Raw genomic sequence first — 20118 nt, 5'->3', positions numbered from 1 at the left:
AAAGGGTAAGGATGGAAAGGATAACGCAGGTATAAAGTACACTAAAAATGGACCACAGTAGCAATATAAAATATAATATGTATGTAATATTTACATATTATATATACAGTGTATAATATATACTGATATATTATATTATTATATATAATATTATAGTATATTATTTTATATTATATTATATTTTTATATAATATATACAATATATAACCAATATATATTCTCTACCGTTTGCTTCTGCATTCTCTTCTAACAAACATTAACGCCTTGTTTGTTCGAGGTAAAAATGCCAACAGCTGATCACCGGGCTCAAACTAAAATTAATCGAAATCATTGATCACGATCATATAATCGCCCTTTTCTAATGAAAAGTCCATGCTTATTTAATATTAATATAGGATATCAGTTCGATACCAGCAACAAAAAGTATCAGATTATAACGGCTTGTATCTAAAATGTCCGATACAAGCAGTCCTGCAGCGCGGTTTTTTCTGTGCAAATCTGGACAGCCAGTTAACATCAAAATGTTCTCCAATAAGCACACATGATTGTTATTTTTGTTCTATTTTAGTCAAGTCATTTACGAAAGGTAAACATGGATACTAGGAGCGAGCAGCTACAAAACATCTCAGCACACAAGCGAGACATATGTAATAAGTGTCCTTCATTAACCATTGTTGCAGTCTAAAACACATTTGTCAATATAAACATGTATCAAATAATTGCTGTTGCATATTACTTGTACATACAAAGTCTCCAAGGCCGAGGCGTAATAAAATATTAAGTAACAAAGGTTTTGAGCTTAACTTAATTCTTTATTGACAAATTACCACTTCTCTTCAACTTAAAGACAACATAATGCATTGTCATGAGCGAAGTGTTTTTCATGCATATCATTGTTCGCTGATTACAGTAATTTAATTTGAAACTTTTTCAAATATTCCACTTTACAAAATAATAAAAGTATGTATGTTGTGTGCTCATTGGATCAATACCTGTATTGGTCAATACTAAAGGATTCAACATCAGTATCTTATCACAAGTGAAAAAGTTGCATCGTGACACTACAAATGATTTATATCATTATAAATGATAAATTATTGAATTTGATTAGATTAAAATTATAATTGCGACTGAACTAATCCATATACTTAGAAGTATGTCTCATTCTACTTTTAAAAACATGGTTATAAATGTTTTTTTGTTTTATTTTGACAACCTCTAGGGCTTTGGAGTTTAAAAGTCTTACTCTGCTTCCTATTGTTCACATGTTTCTTTCATACGGTATTTGCCATAATAAATATCTAATTACCCTCTTCCAGCCTGATGAGGATTTATTCAATCCGGACTACATAGAGGTGGACAGGGTGCTGGAGGTGGCTGTTACCATGGACACAGAGACTGGAGAGGTTAGTCATACACACTTGCGCGGATGTATATGTGTGGTATACATATAGCTGCATTTGTTTGCGTGTGGTGGCAGGAGGTGACCCACTACTTGGTGAAGTGGTGCAGCCTCTCGTACGAGGAGGCCACCTGGGAGCTACAGGAGGACTTGGACCCTGAGAAGATCAAAGAGTTTGAGGAGATCCAGAAAGTACCGCCAGACTTGCGACATGTGGTGAGAAGAAACTTTGAAAAGACAGAACATTTTGATATATTAGTAGGCCGCTTTGTCCCCTCGAAAAGGCCAATTTCACTACATTACTTTCTATATAGTACTTTGATACATTTTATATAAAGCAGGTCCTTACATTGTTATTTTAGAAAACAAACTAAATAGCTTTATCTTATTTACATAACAGCATGTAATTTCAGTCTTGTGGTCGCTTGTCCAGCAACTTGGACAAGCAACAAACTCTATTATCGGATACCTTTAATTCTGACTAGACTCAACCCCGGCATTTTCAGGCAGTTAGGATTTTTAAACTGTTTCTAGTTTTCATATTAAGACGTAAAAAAAAAAATAATAATAATAAAAAAAAAAAAGAAAGTGTGTAATGCTTGTGTGCGTCTCAGGAGCGTCCTCCCCCTGATAAGTGGCTGAAGTTGGAGCGCTCCCGAGACTACCGCAATGGAAACCAGTTGAGAGAGTATCAGTTGGAGGGGATGAACTGGTTGCTGTTCAACTGGTACAACAGGTGAGGAAGCGATTGCTGTGGGGCAATATTTGCTAATATGAACACATTCAAACTTACGAGTAAATTTCTCATGGTGTAAGTGTGCTTAGACAGAGAAGTACGGCAAAATGGACTGCACTGTCAGTACCCGAATGTTGCAGTCAAAATGGTGAGGGTGTACATATAACCCTCATTAGTTGCCATCTTCGCTACAAAGCGTAGAAGGAGGGACTACCAACAATTTAAAAAAGTAACTCTGTATTCTCTGCATTTTTTGAAGTATTGGGTATACACAAGCCAGAAAAAGTTATAAAACATTTATTTTTAGTTGTTGTATAATCGAAAAGTGAGGAAAAAAGTTATATGGTTTGCAATTCACCCTTAAAAAGGAAAAAAGCTGAAGACTATTATTGTTATTTCTGGTAACTAAATTATTGTGCATATTTTTACAGCACTCCACTGTAAAAAATGTGGTTCCAGAAAATAGGTATACAGTGTACAATAACCTATTTCAGTCACAGACAGCACAAAAAAGACACTAGAAAGTGCTTTACACCAATTTAAAAGGAAAGAAAGAAAACACACACACACCCTACCATTGATAATAACAACACATGGATTGGCACTGAGGTTTGAGGAAAATGCCACCTTTAAGCATTCACACTGGCGAATACCTAAAAAAGTAAGTACAAAAATATATGAATAAAAAAAATGTAATTAGAAATTATTAAAACATTTTTATAAATAGTTTTATAATAGTAATAGTGGTGATAAATACAAATTAAGAACCTAAGAAGATCTTAAAATGATGAGTAAAAAGTAAAATGGGTTATATAAATGGGTTATATATCATGAATTGATTAACGTGGACCCCGACTTAAACAAGTTGAAAAACTTATTCGGGTGTTACCATTTAGTGGTCAATTGTACGGAATATGTACTGTACTGTGCAATCTACTAATAAAAGTATCAATCAATCAATCAATACTTGTATAGCGCTTTTCTACCTTCAAGGTACTCCAAGTGCTTTGACACTATTTCCATATTCACCCATTCACATGGGTGAATGAGTTGCCATGCAAGGCCCCAAGAAAAAGTGCCTTTTAACCTTTTTTTAATCTCACAATCCTGCAGTCGTAAGGCTTTCCAGCAGGTTGTTCCACATGAGGGGGCTGAAGTGGCTAAATGCCGCTTCACTGAGGGTCTTTGTTTTGGTATTTGGTCAATTCTAATTCGGTGCCGGACGACCTAAGGAGGGTAAATATGGTAACAGCAGGTCAGATAGTTACGAAGGTGTGAGGCTAGGAGTACATTTAAAAACTAATAATAGAAACTTAGAATTGACCTTAAAATGCACAGGTAGCGAAGGCAACAACTTTAAAGCTGGTGCAATGTGGTCCCACCCTCAGGTTCTCGTCAGTACGCATGCAGTTGAGTTTTGTTATAATTGACTTGTAAGTGTACACAGTATACTTACTGAAGTGTACTGACAGCCATATTCCATTTGAGACAGCCCTGGATTTTGTGGATCTTTTTCAAGATGTCTTTGTCTTCCCACGCAGGAAAAACTGCATCTTGGCAGATGAAATGGGTCTGGGGAAGACCATCCAGTCCATCACCTTCCTGTACGAGATTTTCAGCATGGGGATCCGCGGCCCCTTCCTCATCATTGCCCCCCTGTCCACCATCACCAACTGGGAGCGCGAGTTTCGCACATGGACGCACATGAACGTCATCGTGTACCACGGCTCGCAGATCAGCCGACAGATGATCCTGCAGTACGAAATGTTTTACAGAGACCCACATGTGAGCCTGACGTTATAAATGCTGTATTCACGTGTGGGCATGTTTTACTTGTATTGATGTTACCGTCTGTTGGCAGGGTAACACCGTGCCAAGCGTCCTCAAGTTTCACGGGCTGATCACCACCTTCGAGATGGTCATGGCTGACTGTCCCGAACTGAAAAAGCTTCAGTGGCGCTGCGTGGTGATCGACGAGGCCCACCGACTGAAAAATAGGAACTGCAAGCTCCTGGAAGGACTAAAACTCATGAACCTGGTTAGTGTTTTTTTTTTCCAACCACACATTTCATTTGTCCTTCAGGGCTGATTTTATTCAGTTTGAACTAGAAATGTTCCGAACAGGGTTTTATCCTGCCCATTTCAAGTGAGATCCATGATTGAGATCACCTGACACCAGTAGTGGTCACAAGTATTAACTGTACATTTTTCGACTTACTTATAGTAAATGCTATTGACCGTTTAACAATATCAACACAGTATTTTATCTAGTTCCTTATACTCCGTTATTACTTGCCATTGTTTGATCAAAAGTGGAGGAGTTCAAGAACCTTGGAGTCTTGTTCACAGAAGAGAGAAAAGTGGATCGTGAGATTGATAGACAGATTGGTGCGGCATCTGCAGTGTTTTGACCCTGTATTGATCCGTCAGGGTAAAGAAGGAGCTGAGGTGTAAGGCAAAGTTCTCAGTTTACCGGTTAATCTACGTTCCTATCCTCACCTATAGTCATTAACTTTGGGTTATGACGCAAAGGACAAGATCACGAGTACAAGCGGCCAAAATAATTTTCCTCCGTCAGGTGGCGGGGTTCTCCCTTAAAGATAGGGTGAGAAGCTCTATAATTTGGAAGAAGCTCAAAGTGAAGCCCCTGCTCCTCCACATCGAGAGGAGCCATATGACGTTGTTTGCGTATCTGATTAGGATGCCACCTGAAAGCCTCCCTTGGGAGGTGTTTAGGGCACGTCCGACAGGAAGGAGGCAACGAAAAATGACTTAGGACACGTTGGGAGGGACTATGTCTCCCAACTAGCCTCGGAACGCCTCAGAATCCCCTGAGAGGAGCTGGATGAAGTGGCTGAGGAGAGCGAAGTTTGGTCTTCCCTGCTTAAGTTGCTGCCCCCGCGACCTGACGTCAGATAAGCAGAAGAAGATGAATAGATGGATTTATGTTCGATTAAAATAAGTTAATCGTACACAAACAAACACAACTAAGTAAGAGCAAACTCTACATGCTACTCTTTTAAAAATTTTGACTTTGGTCTTTTTGTGTCCCGGGGAATTACTCCCTGCATTTGTAAACATTACCAAAAATTACTAAAGAAATTATTTTTAACAAAATAAAATCATCACCATAATCACTTTAGTATCGATCACATACTGAGACTGTCCTTGGTATTGACACCATCAATTTATAGATCGATCTGCCGTCCTCTGACTGTGACAATGCTGACACACCAACAGTTGTTGAAATATTGTCATCTCTATATCTTTTATTAATCTACTGGTTAATTTCCTGTTAATAACTTCCTACTTTCAGCTGTAATGTGCTTCTCTCTACACTTCTTAAACTTATGTATTTTTTTGTGTTGTTTAAAGCTATCTTAGCTATTTGCATGCCTGATCCTTGCTTGCTCTCAGTGTGTGACATTTTTAGCCTTGTCCTCCAGTGAATATACTTGATAGTGATACTTAACATACTAAGAAAAGCAGTTTCTTTGCTATAATAAAGGTCATAATTTTTAGCTTAGGGGAGATGCTACGTACTGTGTATATTATGGAGACACATAATTAGCTGCAAGCCAATTGTCAGACTGAAAATAAATAGTGTCAGCCAGAGGGGATCACGTTTGTGATCAGCATTAAAAGCATCAGTTGGCAGTGGCGTTCGTGTACTTTTTCACAAAAAATGTTCAAACACATATTCATATGGTCGTGATTCCACTTGATCTACAACGTTCCTGTTCTTGTTTGTGGCAGGAGCACAAGGTTCTGCTTACAGGAACACCTCTGCAGAACTCAGTGGAGGAGTTGTTCAGTTTGTTGAACTTCCTGGAGCCGCTGCAGTTCCCGTCTGAGAGCTTGTTTCTGGAGGAGTTTGGAGACCTCAAAACGGATGAGCAGGTGAGTTGAACTCAACAGGGAGCTTTTCATTAAGCACACCACTAACATTTAGCCTCAACAGGTCAAGAAGCTTCAGGCCATCTTGAAGCCCATGATGTTGAGGAGACTAAAGGATGATGTGGAAAAGAACCTTGCTCCAAAGGAAGAGACTATCATTGAGGTACAACACCGATTTATCAAGTGTTCTAGAGCAGAGGTCTTCAACAGAGGGGCGGTGACCCCTAAGACTCATATGTATGTGGATATATATATATATATATATATATATATATATATGTATATGTATATGTATATATATATATATATATATATACATATATATATATATATATATATATATATATATATATATATATATATGTATATGTATATATATATATATATATATACATATATATATATATATATATATATATATATATATATATATATATTAAAATTGCAGATGGAATAAATGGGTTGTACTTGTATAGCGCTTTTCTACCTTCAAAGTACTCAAAGCGCTTTGACACTACTTCCACATTTACCCATTCACACACACATTCACACACTGATGGAGGGAGCTGCCATGCAAGGCCAACCAGCACCCATCAGGAGCAAGGGTGAAGTGTCTTGCTCAGGACACAACGGACGTGACGAGGTTGGTTCCAGGTGGGATCTGAACCAGTGACCCCCGGGTTGCGCACGGCCACTCTACCACTGCGCCACGCCGTCCCCAATAAATAAATACATATATATACATCGCCATATGTATATATATATATATATATACATACATATGGTGATGTATATTTTGTAATGTATATATATATGTATATATATATATATGTATATGTGTGTAGATTTATATATATATATATTTTTTTTTCATTCCATCTGCAATTTTTGGGGAAAATGTAAATGTCTTAAATACATATACACATTGGTTTATAAATGGCAATGACATAGCTACCCCTACTCACTGTACCTGGCAGGTTTGAAATACAAACATGAATAAATAAATTTGCTGTATATTTATAATCATTTTTGCATTTAAGGTAGATAGGTATTATCGACCCTATCCTGTATTCTTTGAACATGTCAATATTCCAAAATAATAAGGTAGATTTATGACCATTTTAATTTAAAACTCAATATTATATGCGATATACAAGTAGGTCCTCGCACTATCTCTTCATCAGTTTTGGAGTCCTTGGCCTGGAAAACATCTTGAGTGCTTTTTTCTATGCACTTGTCTTTAGACCTCAGCAAGTGCAAGAAGTTCTGTCTTGATCACTTTTGGGACCTGTTCTCTTACAGTTATCCTCAACATTCTTAACATTTATTTAGTTTGAATCCTCAAATGACTGCTGCTGAAGATTCTCTATGTCATTGTGCACCTGCAGGTGGAACTGACCAACATTCAGAAGAAATACTATCGCGCCATCTTAGAGAAGAACTTCTCCTTCCTGTCCAAAGGAGCAAACCAGCACAACATGCCAAACCTCATTAACACCATGATGGAGCTCCGCAAATGCTGCAACCACCCATATCTCATAACTGGTGAGTTGTGGGGGCAGCTACTGGATAGCAAGTCAAAAGGAGGGAAATTGACCTTTATTTGCTTCACTTAGTTCATCAAAGTGGTTGATGGGCTTTTTCTTCCTCACCGAACTCATCCAAACATGTTTGGGACCTGGGAACAGAAAAGGGCCTTCCTGGAACTGTTCCCAGAAAAGCATGATCCCTGATTGAATACGTATTCAACTAGAAAAGCACTCAGAGAGTGTAGACTTCCGACAGGCCCTACCTCCCAATAATAAACAAGTCCTGAATCTTGATGGTCTGTAACGCTTAGGGCGCATGTTGGCGATGGTTTTTGGGATTTCAAAAATGCAGAAGATGGCAAGAGGAAACTTGTAGGTAAAAAGCTATTTATTCTATGCAACACTAATAAATGTTAATAAATGTGAGAAATTATTGAACTGTTTCTTTTTCCAAATGAATTGGGTTTTTTTAAGTTGCAAGTGATAAACACTTTTTTAGTAAAACAAAAAACAATGTATAACTGCGTCAATAATTGATTTGTAATCGAATCGTAATCAAATCGTGAGATGCCCAAAGATTCCTACCTCTAGTGGTTAGTGAACTGAGAAAGTCCTGGACTTTTTACTTCATGCAGATGTTTGATGATCCTCGAGGAAATGGTTCACTCATTTGGAAATAATATCAATAAATTAACCAATTGCAAATCTACTTCAGGAAATTGCCTATTTAAACTTATTGTTAATGGAATGGTTAGTAATGATGCTTCAGAAATTGCAAATGAATTGAATTCATATTTTATAAACTATGTTCAACAACTTGTAGACAGTTTTATCCCAAGAATGCTACAATGCAATGATACGGAAGATTCACCCTCATCTTTTTACATAACACGGCTAATCAAAACAAGATACTGAAAATTATTAGCCATCTGAACAATTTAAAAGCAAAATATGTATTTAATATAGTCACGTCTTTGACAAAAACCTGTTACAATATTATCAAAACCCATATTACACGTAGTAAATCTATCCCGCAAAGTTTTTAAACCGCTGTTGTGACACCAATTTTTAAGTCTGGTGCAGCTAATGAGGCATGCAATTATCGACCAATTTAAATTGTGACTGTGATTTCAAAGGTAATTGAGAAGCTGATGGCAATTGATGACCCATTTAGAGGAAAATCATTTACTAAATCCTAAACAATTTGTATTCCGGCCCAAACATTCTACTGAAAAAGCTGTGTGCCGGTTCACCGAAATGATAAAGGTAGTTTGGACCAGGGTAAGTATGTTGGAGCAGTATTTTTAGATTTTAGAAAAGCGTTTGACACTGTAAATGGGGCAGTGGAAGAGTGGCCGTGTGCAACCTGAGGGTCCGTCGTTCAATCCCCACCTAGTACTTACCTCGTCACATCCATTGTGTCCTGAGCAAGACACTTCACCCTTGCTCCTGATTATTGCTGGTTAGCGCCTTGCATGACAGCTCCCTCCATCAGTGTGTGAATGGGTAAATGTGGAAGTAGTGTCAAAGCGCTTTGAGTACCTCAAAGGTAGAAAAGCGCTATACAAGTACAACCCATTTATCATTTATTTATTTAAATCATCTAGTTTTGATGACACAATGAAAACAATTTAATGTATAAACCAAACCATAAATTGATTTAAATCATATCTTGAATTGCAACAATAATGTGTTCAAATAAATGGTGTAAAATCACCTTTCAGTATATATATAAATGACGTCGCCAATATTTGCAAAAATACCACCTGCCAAATGTATGCGCATGATACAATTTTAGGTGGCAGCAGGCACCACTCGACAGGTTTCATAATTATTAAACAGACAGTTAGCTGAAGTATCAACATGGCTTCAAAATAACTGTTTAACCCTGAATTTATAACAAAACAGTCTCAATGTGTTTCTCTTTGAAGAAACAATAATTCAATGAAATTTAGGTCAACATTAAATAAACTAAAATAGAGCAGGTAAAAAAAAATAATTCTAGGTGTTATTTTTGACCCTAAGTTAAAATTTTGTATTAAAAAATGACTAAGACCATACAATGAAATATAAATTGTTTCAGGCACATTAGTGTTGTTTATCTATTCAAGCTGCACAAGTTTAAATGCATGCCATTATTTTATCCCATGTTTTGTTGTGCCATTGTCTGGGGACAGGCCACAAAATGTGTAGTGAAGAACCTGTTGTCATTATATAAACAAACACTAAAGATTTTTGACCTAAAACCAATGAAGCATCACCACTGCCATATCACCCAAAAATATATCATGATGAGTTTTGATCATTTTATACATATCTGCTTTTTAAAAACTATTTTTAAGTGTCCCAATGGATTAGCCCCTGATGTAATGTGTAAAGAAATACAAAGATACAATAGTGAAGGTGTGCGGACTTGAGCTACGTCAGTGGGAGCTGTAGAGTGAAAATATGGTGTTGTGAAGCACCTTGTGGCTTTTTGTCTGTGAAAGGTGTTATACAAGTACATGTTACTTACCTACTATGTTATTTAGTTGTTACTTATTCCTTCCATCAATCCATGAATTATTTTATTAATCAAGGAATTACGACAACAATCCAGGACATAACGGTCTAAACGAGGTCATGAGTAACTTTTACCTGACCTTGATCTTCTCCCAGGAGCGGAGGAGAAGATTCTGGACAGCTTCAGGAAGAGTCACAGTCCAGATGTGCCTGACGTTCAGCTGCAGGCTATGATTCAGGCAGCTGGCAAACTGGTGCTGATTGACAAGCTGCTACCCAAACTGCTGAGCGGTGGCCACAAGGTCCTGGTCTTCTCTCAGATGGTGCGCTGCCTTGACATCCTGGAGGACTACCTCATCCAAAGGCGGTGAGAAGGAGAAATGTTGTTACATCTGTTCTGGGCTTCAAATCAAAGTATTTTCTGTGTTTGTCTTGCAGATACACGTATGAGCGCATCGACGGCCGCGTGCGAGGGAACCTGCGACAGGCTGCCATCGATCGGTTCTGTAAGCCAGATTCAGACCGCTTTGTATTCCTGCTGTGCACCAGAGCGGGAGGGCTCGGGATCAACCTGACAGCGGCAGACACGTGCATTATCTTTGACTCGGACTGGAACCCCCAGAACGACCTGCAGGTGGGCACCAGCTTGAGTAAATAAAGCAACAATGATTAAGCATTTGCAAGAAAATGGGTATTACGTACTTAATATCTAGGTGCATTCTAATAATAATTACTGAATGCATCGTTTTTTAGCATATTTTATTGTTATTGCGTCCAGAAGAAAGTCACAAAATACGACAGTCTTTAATTTTTATTGCCAAACACCAATAACATATGACCATACACAGTAACACCAGCATGTCATTACAATAGTCATTTAACAGTTTTGTTTATTTTCAATTACATCTTAATATTCTCTTCTACCATGTACCAAAGAATAGCGTTGCAAATAATAGTCGTGTCGTCTAGCGCAACTTGTTCAGAAGGTGCACAGTCCATCTTCACGACATATTTTTCTCTAGTTTATGAGTAAAACGTCCATTTAATGTAGACTGTTTATTCTGAATGATTATATCCAGTGTAGACAAAGATCTTGACGTTGTAGTTGTCATCACTCTTTACAAGCAGGTAAAAATCTAGTCAATTGCAGCTGCAATTGCTCCTTCAGGAGACGCTGCCCCTTAGGTTTCTGGAAGAAAATTACACATCTTGTGCCACCCTCCATGGAAGAGCTATCAATCAAACATGAAGCCGTCAGCGGTGATGACAGCTACGTGACGCGAGAGTATATTCCAGTCTTTAGTGTCTCTGCACCAGCCATGTTAGGTTCTGTTCATCTTCATGCTGGATGTTTCCAATCACGCTCCATCAGGCTCAGGCACGCTGCCATCGCATTGGCCAAAGCAAAGCGGTCAAAGTCTACCGACTGATCACGAGGAATTCCTACGAGAGAGAGATGTTTGACAAAGCCAGTCTGAAGCTGGGACTGGACAAAGCCGTTCTCCAGGACATCAATCGCAAAGGGAACCTCAACGGGGTGAGATTTACTGTGTAGTTATTAAGTATTTCCATGCAACTTTTCCTCTTTAAGAAGTAAACCCTCAGATCTGATTATCGTCTGATATGAAGAGTGAGCTGACATGTAGCGCAACATGGAAACAACTTTCTGTTGATGTTGACATTCATAACATCTTAACTGAATCTCAACTTTCTGTGCAGAGTTTGCTTGTTTGTGTTCACCCCCACGGTCCATAACATGTTAACTTCAATGTAAATTTTACATTGTTTATATGTGCCCTGTGGGTACAAAGTCAGCTGGGATAGGCTTCATCTCTCTGATGAAAAGCGTTAATGGTGATGGTTTCGCTATTGTTGCAACAGTGTGACTGTAGGCAGGAGGCAAGATAATTTCTTCTGCTTATGAGAATGTGATGAATGTTGTGCAGGTGCAGCAACTGTCCAAGCTGGAGGTGGAAGATTTGTTGAAAAAGGGGGCGTACGGCGCGCTGATGGATGAAGAAGACGAGGGCTCCAAGTTTTGCGAGGAGGACATCGATCAGATCCTTCAGAGAAGAACCCAGACCATCACCATCCAGTCTGAAGGGAAAGGATCAACGTTTGCAAAGGTGCGACAACCAGCAGGAGAACTAAGTTTTTACTATGTATTAAATTTCAATGTGTGACAACATTAGAGAAACAAAAAAAAAGCAAATCTTTCTTCACCACAGGCCAGCTTCATCTCTTCCGGCAACAGGACCGACATTTCTCTGGATGACCCCAACTTCTGGCAGAAATGGGCCAAAATTGCAGAAGTAGAAATCGACTCTAGATCAGAGAAGGTAAAGAAGCAAGAGACAGTTAATGCGTAAGATATCTAAACGATACTCTCAGGCTCCGACTCAATGAGTTCCGTGACATTAGAAAACTCGCAAATGCGCCGACTCTTCATCAATATCCACAATGCAAATAAGAAGTATTATTATTATATTATTATTCTTATTGAGCCACAAAACATGACTTTTTTCTCTTCTATTCCAACTGTAAATTTTTTCACTTGTTTAGCTATGCGTCGATCAATTGGCCACCATCAGTGTTGGCCGATTTCCATGGAAAAGTATGCGATTGGCTGATGCATTTTAATGCCCTTCAATGCTTTTCAATGTTGTTAAAAAAGCCGATCTCATCTGGCTGATACTTAAATTATTTTTGGTCCCTCGGCTAACAGAGGTGGCTAACAGCTAACTGCGTATGTTCATACTACATGTCAATAGTTAAGAAGCACTGGTTTGTTTATTTTGTACTATTGACTTTGTTTTGCTCAAACAATTGGATGTAATTGAAGAGAATAAGGTACTAGTGTAAACATTTTTTTAGGACCCGTTACCAAAAAAAAACACTGGTACTTGGTATACATCCCTATTTGTTACACTGTTGTATTTTAAAAAATATATTTCCAATTAAAATTTACAGTCAATACCTGGGATCCTATTGACCAATCTCACTCATGGATTATCGGAATCTGCAGCATAAGACCTTGATGGGAACATTCGTAGTTTACAATAGTTTAAGGTGTAAGACAGTGGTTGGCAACCTTTACTATATAATGAGACATTTTACCTTCTCTTACCTAAAAATAGCCTGGAGCTGCAAAACAAAATGCAATTCCTAACCTTTTAAAAGTTTTGTTTTTTTTAGAGTTTACAGACATAAAATCTGTCCATGCAGAATTAGTCCCTCTATTTAAATTTACATGTTTATGTAAATCCCCTATCCCCTCCTGTTCCAGCCCAGCTGCACCAAATGATAATATAAATACATTTAATAAAGTCAAATACAAATAAGGCAAGAAGAGACGTATCCCACACTTCTCTTTTGTAAAGTAAATCTGAACAGCCGATATAGGCATCTACATCAACTACAGTATATGATTTGCCTGAGAAGCTGGACAGGACAAAAAATAAATAAATTGACATTTTTGGAATGTTTTCATGGTTGGCTTACCGCAGGAGTCGCACACTCAATAAGTCTACTCCTCTCTCATGGCGCACACACACACTCACTGGATACGCCTCTATTATCCTTCCCTTCCCCACACATCAAATCACCAGGCAGGACACATTCACGGGCTCATAGACTGTCAAAAACGATACAGATCTTTTCAAAAGTACACATATTTACACATTTTGATTTTTCGCAAAATGTCATGTGGTGGAAGCTACACCAAGAGGCTGAAGATGTTGTAGATGGTCTAATACTATTAAGAACATATTTCTTAATCTCTAAAATCACAGGAGTCCCTGGTGATTGACACCCCTCGTGTGAGGAAGCAGACACGCCACTACAACTCTTTTGAAGACGATGAGCTGATGGAGTTCTCTGAACTGGACAGCGACTCTGAGGAGAAGCCATGTCGAACACGTCGCTTGGGAGAGCGCAGTCGTCGCTACCTTCGTGCTGAGTGTTTCCGGGTGGAAAAGAACCTGCTCATCTTCGGGTAAGATTGGCAAAGAAGCCCTTAAAACTTAAAAACAAGTTTGTTAGCTTGCAGTCCTTGGCATAAAACCTACAATGCAAATATGAGCACCAAAGACAGCTTGAACATGAAGAGTACAAATATTAGTCCAATTCTCTAGCAAACTTACTCAACTCATCAGCTCACTTTGACGTAAATATAAATTTAGTTGGACGTGTAAATGTCGGACTTGAAAATTGTCTTTTGAATGGAAAGTAAATCAACCTTTTAATGATTTCCTGTTCTCTTTTAAGGTGGGGCAGGTGGAAGGACATCCTAAACCACGGTCGCTTTAAGTGGCACTTGGCAGAGAGAGACATGGAAGCCATTTGCAGGTCAGTATTATTTGAAAAAGGATGAAAAATCAAAGCAAGCCTTGATGGACCTTGCTTTGTGTGCTGGGAACAGAAAAGGCTTTTCTTCATAGTGTTATAAATCCTTCAAATGTCCAAAATATCTTGTTTTAAGCTGAAGAATGAAAATTCAGGCAGTTATAAGGAATTTTCTAATCTGCGTTTACCAAAGTCACTAATGTGATCGCTCCTTTACTTACTTGGGTTGTACACGAAGAGCTGGGAAGATTAGGTTAGTATTCAATACAAACTTTAGTTCAATGCTGTCATGTAAATAAGTAAAAGAAGGGTATCTGGTTTTTTTGACAAAAGAACAATGTATGGAATATATTTTTAAAATATATTCCTAAAGAGGTCTACATAACATGTGATAGTGGTGCTTTGGTCAAAATTTTCTGTAAATTTTACTTCACAGACCGTATTTTAGCCGCTTTCTGAGTGTCTCTGAAAATGAGATGTTTTGGAATTCAGGTCATATTACATGCAAATTAACTGTTCTACGCCTCGCCCCCTCCAAATGGCTGTGACTACATCAACACACTGTCAGTTATGTTATAATATTAGTGGTACACTTTTGTACCAACAAATTTCATAAGTTAGAACTATACGCTAATTTTTGTTTGAAATGGCAACAGCAGAGGATTTTAGTATCCAACTGTACATGTAATAAACAGCTAGTCTGATCCGCAGTGAGAGGAAAGTGAAGAAGAAGAGACTTCAGAACCGGGTAGATGAAAACAACCATAAATGTTTGTTTAAAATGATCTCTTTCAACGCCTTTCAGTCCATGAAGCCTTAAATATATAGGCTACGTGTTGTTATGTCTGTCTCCTTATTTTCGGTTAAGCTACAATGCTACGTCGCTAACATATTACATTTTTAATCTACTCTTACTGAGACATACCATTTCTTTGTATCTACCGTAGCCATAAATAGTTTTTGTTAAATCCTTCTGTATATTTCCATTGGACCGAGGTGGGTTTCGTGTCCGGCTGCAGTCCAAAATTTAAGTAGGTAGTTTTTGCTGCTTCAGATGAGGTTTGTGTCGTGACCTGTGCTGGTTAATACAAACAATAACAGCATTTTCCGTCATCGGGCCATATTTTCGTTTGGACTAGGTAGGTAGGTAGGTCTTTATTGTCATTGCAGAAGTACAACAAAACTTTGTTTTCAGCACAAACCCGTTCAAGATCAAACAAACAAACAGTGTACAGGGTTACAGAACAGGAACGCTGATGGGTCGCCACAAGGCGCCCCGTAAAAGATGGTGAAAAAGGTCAACGCTGGGGGAGTTTGAGTAAAAAAAATACAAGGGGGCCCAGTCTGGAGTGGGAAAAAACTCCATAGCAAAGAATATATACATTTTACAACAAACAACTCGAGACTTGCAACAGAGAAGGGAGTGGGGGCTACGGAGGGAGGCTGCCACTCTTCAGGCGCTCCATCACCCCTAATGGAGTCACGTCAAGGGCGTTGGATGGGGAGTGGGGTATGTGTGCGTGACGTATATTTTTTGTGGATGCATGTGTGTGTGTATGCCTGCCGCGTGTCTTTGTTCCGCGGCTTTGGTGTTGTTGCAGCCGCCAGTCAGTCCAAAGTCAACAACAACAGGTGTGTGTCCATGAGAGACAATAAGGGAGTTTGTAGTGTCTTCGCCCCACTGTCCTCCGGGAGAGTCTCGAAATCAGGGAAACAATCCAAGTTAGAATGTTTTGTATGCGAGTGAAAATAAAATTAGCTTTTCACTCTAAATTGCCTATGACTTGTCCTCAAAAGTCATCCTGTGGGGCAGACAGTCGGATGATCCAAATCACAAAAGTTTCCACAGTTCTTCCTGCATCCTCCAATCATTTGTGGCAACTTTGGGGTAATTTCAAGACTGCCAGCAACTTCCAATTTGTCGACAAACCAGAGCAACGCTTATTCCATTCAGCAAATGTCCAGTTGTCATAATTCTGAGGAGGTGGATATCTTCATGTCCTCGAGTGAAAGGGTCGCCAGGCACGCGGCACTTCTTCTTCTAACAAGAGTCCGTCGTTTTGTCCAGCAACAACCGCTCCGTCAAGACAAGCAGGTTCCCCTAAACCCAAGATTTTGTCAATTTTGTTGAGGCCAGTTAATTAGCTCCAATGTTTAGATTTGGAGAGCAGTGCAAAAAGAGGCAACAGGAAAGTTAAGACAAGACAAATAAGTAAGCAGGAGAGACCAATTGCCACTATAGAAATTAAAAATGGTTGGTGAAATTTGGGGCAAATCTCAAATGGCTTGTTTGGACAAAATTCTTTTATAAATATCTCTCCCACGCCTTAATGGTTGGAATTCACATTTTTGCCACTTAAGAGGATCCAAAAGACACACAAAAAATGTGCCACCAAGCAAGAAAAAGTGGGTTTTGCATAACATGACCCCTTGAAAAAATTTGTAAAATAGAACATGTAATAATAATGGTAGGAGAATGGTGTTTGTTTTTTGTAGGGCTCTGCTGGCCTACTGTCTGAAACACTACAAAGGTGACGACAAGATCAAAAGCTTTATCTGGGATCTGATCTCACCCAGCAAGGACGGACAAGACCAGGAGCTACTCAACCATTCAGGTTAGCCTGTTGCCTTTTTATCCATGCTCTGTTGTGTCCGTCAAGCAAGCAATATAACCTCCTCCTTGTCTGTCCCTCAGGTTTATCAGTGCCAGTTCCTCGTGGTCGTAAGGGGACCAAAGTGAAGATTGGGTCGAACGATCCAGAGTTGAAGAACGCAGACTGGCTAGCCCACTGTAACCCGGAGGTGGTGCTGCAGGACGACAGCTACAAAAAACATCTGAAGCAACACTGCAACAAGTCAGTTTTCTACTAAATATACTCCCTCTGACCGACTGTTTCACTTATGTAACTGAACTATGTGTGGAATTACAAAACCCAAAACCAGAGAAGTTGGCACGTTGTGTAAATTGTAAATAAATACAGACAACAATGATTTGCAAATTCTTTTCCACCTATATTCAATTGAATAGACAGCAAAGACAGGATTTTTAATGTTCGAACTGAGAAACTTTTTTTTTTTTTTTTGGCAAAAACTATTAACTTACAATTTAATGGCAGCAACATATTGCAAACAAGTTGGCAAATGGGCATTTTTACCATTTTGTTACATGGCCTTTCCTTTTAACAACACTCTATAAACGTTTGGAAACTGAGGAGACCAATTTTTAAAGCGTTTCAGGGGAATTATTTCCCATTCTTGCTTGATGTATAACTTATAGACTGTTGTTTAACAGTCCTGTTTCTCCGTTGTCGTATTTTACTGTCCATAATGTGCCACACATTTTCAATGGGGGACAGGTCTGGACTACAGGCAGGCCAGTCTAGTACCAGCTCTCTTTTACTAAGAAGCTATGCTGTTGTAACACGTGCAAAATGTGGCTTGGCATTGTCTTGCTGGAGTAATAAGCAGGGGCATCCATGAAAAAGACGTTGCTTGGATGGCCACATATGTTGCACCAAAACCTGTATGTACCCATCAGCATTAATAGTGCCTTCACAGATGAGTAAGTTACCTATGCCTTGGGCACTAATACACCCCCATTCCATCACAGATGCTGGCTTTTGAACTTTGCGCCTATAACAGTCCGGATGGTTCTTTTCCTCTTTGGTCCGGAGGACACCACATCCACAGTTTCCAAAAACAATTTGAAATGTGGACTTCTCAAACCACAGAACACGTATTCTATTTGCATCAGTCCATCTTAGATGAGCTCAGGCCCAGCAAAGCTGGCATCGTTTCTGGGTGTTGTTGATTAATGGCTTTCGCTTTGCGTAGTAGAGTTTTAACTTGCACTTACAGATGTAGCGACAAACTGTTGTTACTGACAGTGTTTTTCCGAAGTGTTCCTGAGCCCATGTGGTGATATCCTTTACACACTAATGTCGCTTTTTGATGCAGTACCACCTGACGGCTCAAAGATCAAAGGCATTCAATGTTGGTTTTTGGCATTGCTGCTTACGTACAGGGATTTCTCCAGATTCTCTGAACTTGTTGTTGATATTACGGACTGTAGATGGTGAAATCCCTACATTCCTTGCAATAGTTCATTGAGAAATTTTGATTTTAAACTGTTCGACAATTTGCTCACGCATTTGTTCACAAAGTGGTGACCCTAGCTCTATCCTTGTTTGTGAATGACTGAGTATTTCATGGAAGCTGCTTTTATACCCAATCATGGCACCCACCTGTTTCCTAATAGCCTTTTCACGTGTGGGATGTTCCAAATAAGTCTTTTTTTGCCACTTGTGCCATCTTTTTTTAAACCTTTTGCAGGTATCAAATTCCAAATGACCTATTATTTGCAAAAAATGACAAAGTTTACCAGTAAGTATCTTGTCTTTGCAGTGTATTCTATTGAATTTAGGTTGAAGAGGATTTGCAAATCATGGTATTCTGTTTTTATTTACGATTTACACAATGCGACAACTTCAAAGGTTTTGGGTTTTGTAGAAGAAATTATGTTTAGAGATTAGTCCCAATCTGATATTTATATCAGCCTGATATCAACGAAAAATATTTTTAAAATGTAAATTTACTTAATGTAACATATCTAATTTAAGCTCTGATCCAAGCAGTCCTGCAGCTTGTTGATTTGTGTAAAGCTGGACAGTCATTTACATCCAAAGGTCCTCCAATAAGCACACAAGATTGGTCTTTTCTTCTATTTTAGTCAAGTCATTTACAAAAGGTAAACATGCTAAGCTATAGGCTATGAGGAGCGAGCAGTTAAGCAACAGCTAAGCACACAAGCTAGACATGCGTAATAATAGCTTAACAATATTTGTCTAAAACAGCATACCTGTCAATATAAACTAGTATCAAATAATAATAGTTGTATATTACTTACACATGCAGTGGAACCTATATTTGCAAACTTACCATAATTGATTCTTGAACGTGGTTCGCACGTCGAAAAGTTTGTATAGGAAAGCGGAGTTCTGCATAAGAAACATTGTAATTATGAATAATTCCAGTTCCAGCCTCGACAAAAAGTCCACATTTTTTTAAGGTTTTTACACTTTGAACACAATGGAAAGTGCTTTACAGCAGTGGTCCCCAACCACCGGTACCGGGCCGTGGCCTAATTGGTAACGGGCGGCAGAAAATTTTTTTATTAAAAAAAAAATATATATATATATTTTAATTTTTTTATTTTTATTTTTATCAAATCAACATAAAAAACACAATGTACACTTACAATTAGTGCACCAACCACAAAAACCTCCCTTTTTCATGACAAAGAAAAAAAAAACACTACGTGTCACCAAAAAAATAGTTACCACTCCACTTCAACTTAAAAACAGCATAAGTCCATAACAGTTCTTTGTCTAATTACACTTGATCAAACATTTTCCAACCTTCTGCAATACAAAAATTTAAAAGTATCAGCCCATACTCAACGGTCCAATACTGGAAGTGGAAAAGTTGTATTGGTGCACATCTGGAGGTAAGAAATAGTCAGCAGAGGTGGATGTGACAAAGTGTACAGGTATATGTAAATTAGTCCTGATAAAATACAGTATTTTCAATGTTTGATTGTCCACTGCCATCATTTCCATGATGAAATCACAGATCGCTTTAGTCCTTGGGTCGTCTCTGGCAAACTTTCTGCACTCTTCACACAAAGCGACTTTAGCAACAAGCCTTTC

General features: G+C 38.6%; 1 protein-coding gene across 5 annotated transcripts in view; it reads left to right on the top strand.

The window, feature by feature from the left end:
- The window catches only part of chd6 (chromodomain helicase DNA binding protein 6), a 117047-nt gene that overhangs the window by 70716 nt on the left and 26213 nt on the right, over positions 1-20118 (top strand). For all 5 annotated transcript variants that reach the window (XM_061874431.1, XM_061874433.1, XM_061874434.1 and 2 more), the window contains exons 10-26: positions 1320-1406; positions 1481-1618; positions 2017-2138; positions 3680-3923; positions 4000-4176; positions 5895-6038; positions 6100-6198; positions 7424-7580; positions 10223-10433; positions 10505-10700; positions 11439-11603; positions 12013-12192; positions 12295-12405; positions 13858-14060; positions 14333-14413; positions 16907-17025; positions 17106-17265. In XM_061874431.1, coding sequence (XP_061730415.1) covers positions 1320-1406; positions 1481-1618; positions 2017-2138; positions 3680-3923; positions 4000-4176; positions 5895-6038; positions 6100-6198; positions 7424-7580; positions 10223-10433; positions 10505-10700; positions 11439-11603; positions 12013-12192; positions 12295-12405; positions 13858-14060; positions 14333-14413; positions 16907-17025; positions 17106-17265 — 2594 coding nt within the window. The remainder of the gene's footprint in view (positions 1-1319; positions 1407-1480; positions 1619-2016; positions 2139-3679; positions 3924-3999; positions 4177-5894; positions 6039-6099; positions 6199-7423; positions 7581-10222; positions 10434-10504; positions 10701-11438; positions 11604-12012; positions 12193-12294; positions 12406-13857; positions 14061-14332; positions 14414-16906; positions 17026-17105; positions 17266-20118) is intronic.

This window comes from Nerophis ophidion, linkage group LG16, assembly GCF_033978795.1.
Source record: "Nerophis ophidion isolate RoL-2023_Sa linkage group LG16, RoL_Noph_v1.0, whole genome shotgun sequence".
NCBI lineage: Eukaryota > Metazoa > Chordata > Actinopteri > Syngnathiformes > Syngnathidae > Nerophis > Nerophis ophidion.
Note: the sequence above shows the minus strand (reverse complement) of the source record. Positions and strands in the feature narration are given on the sequence as shown.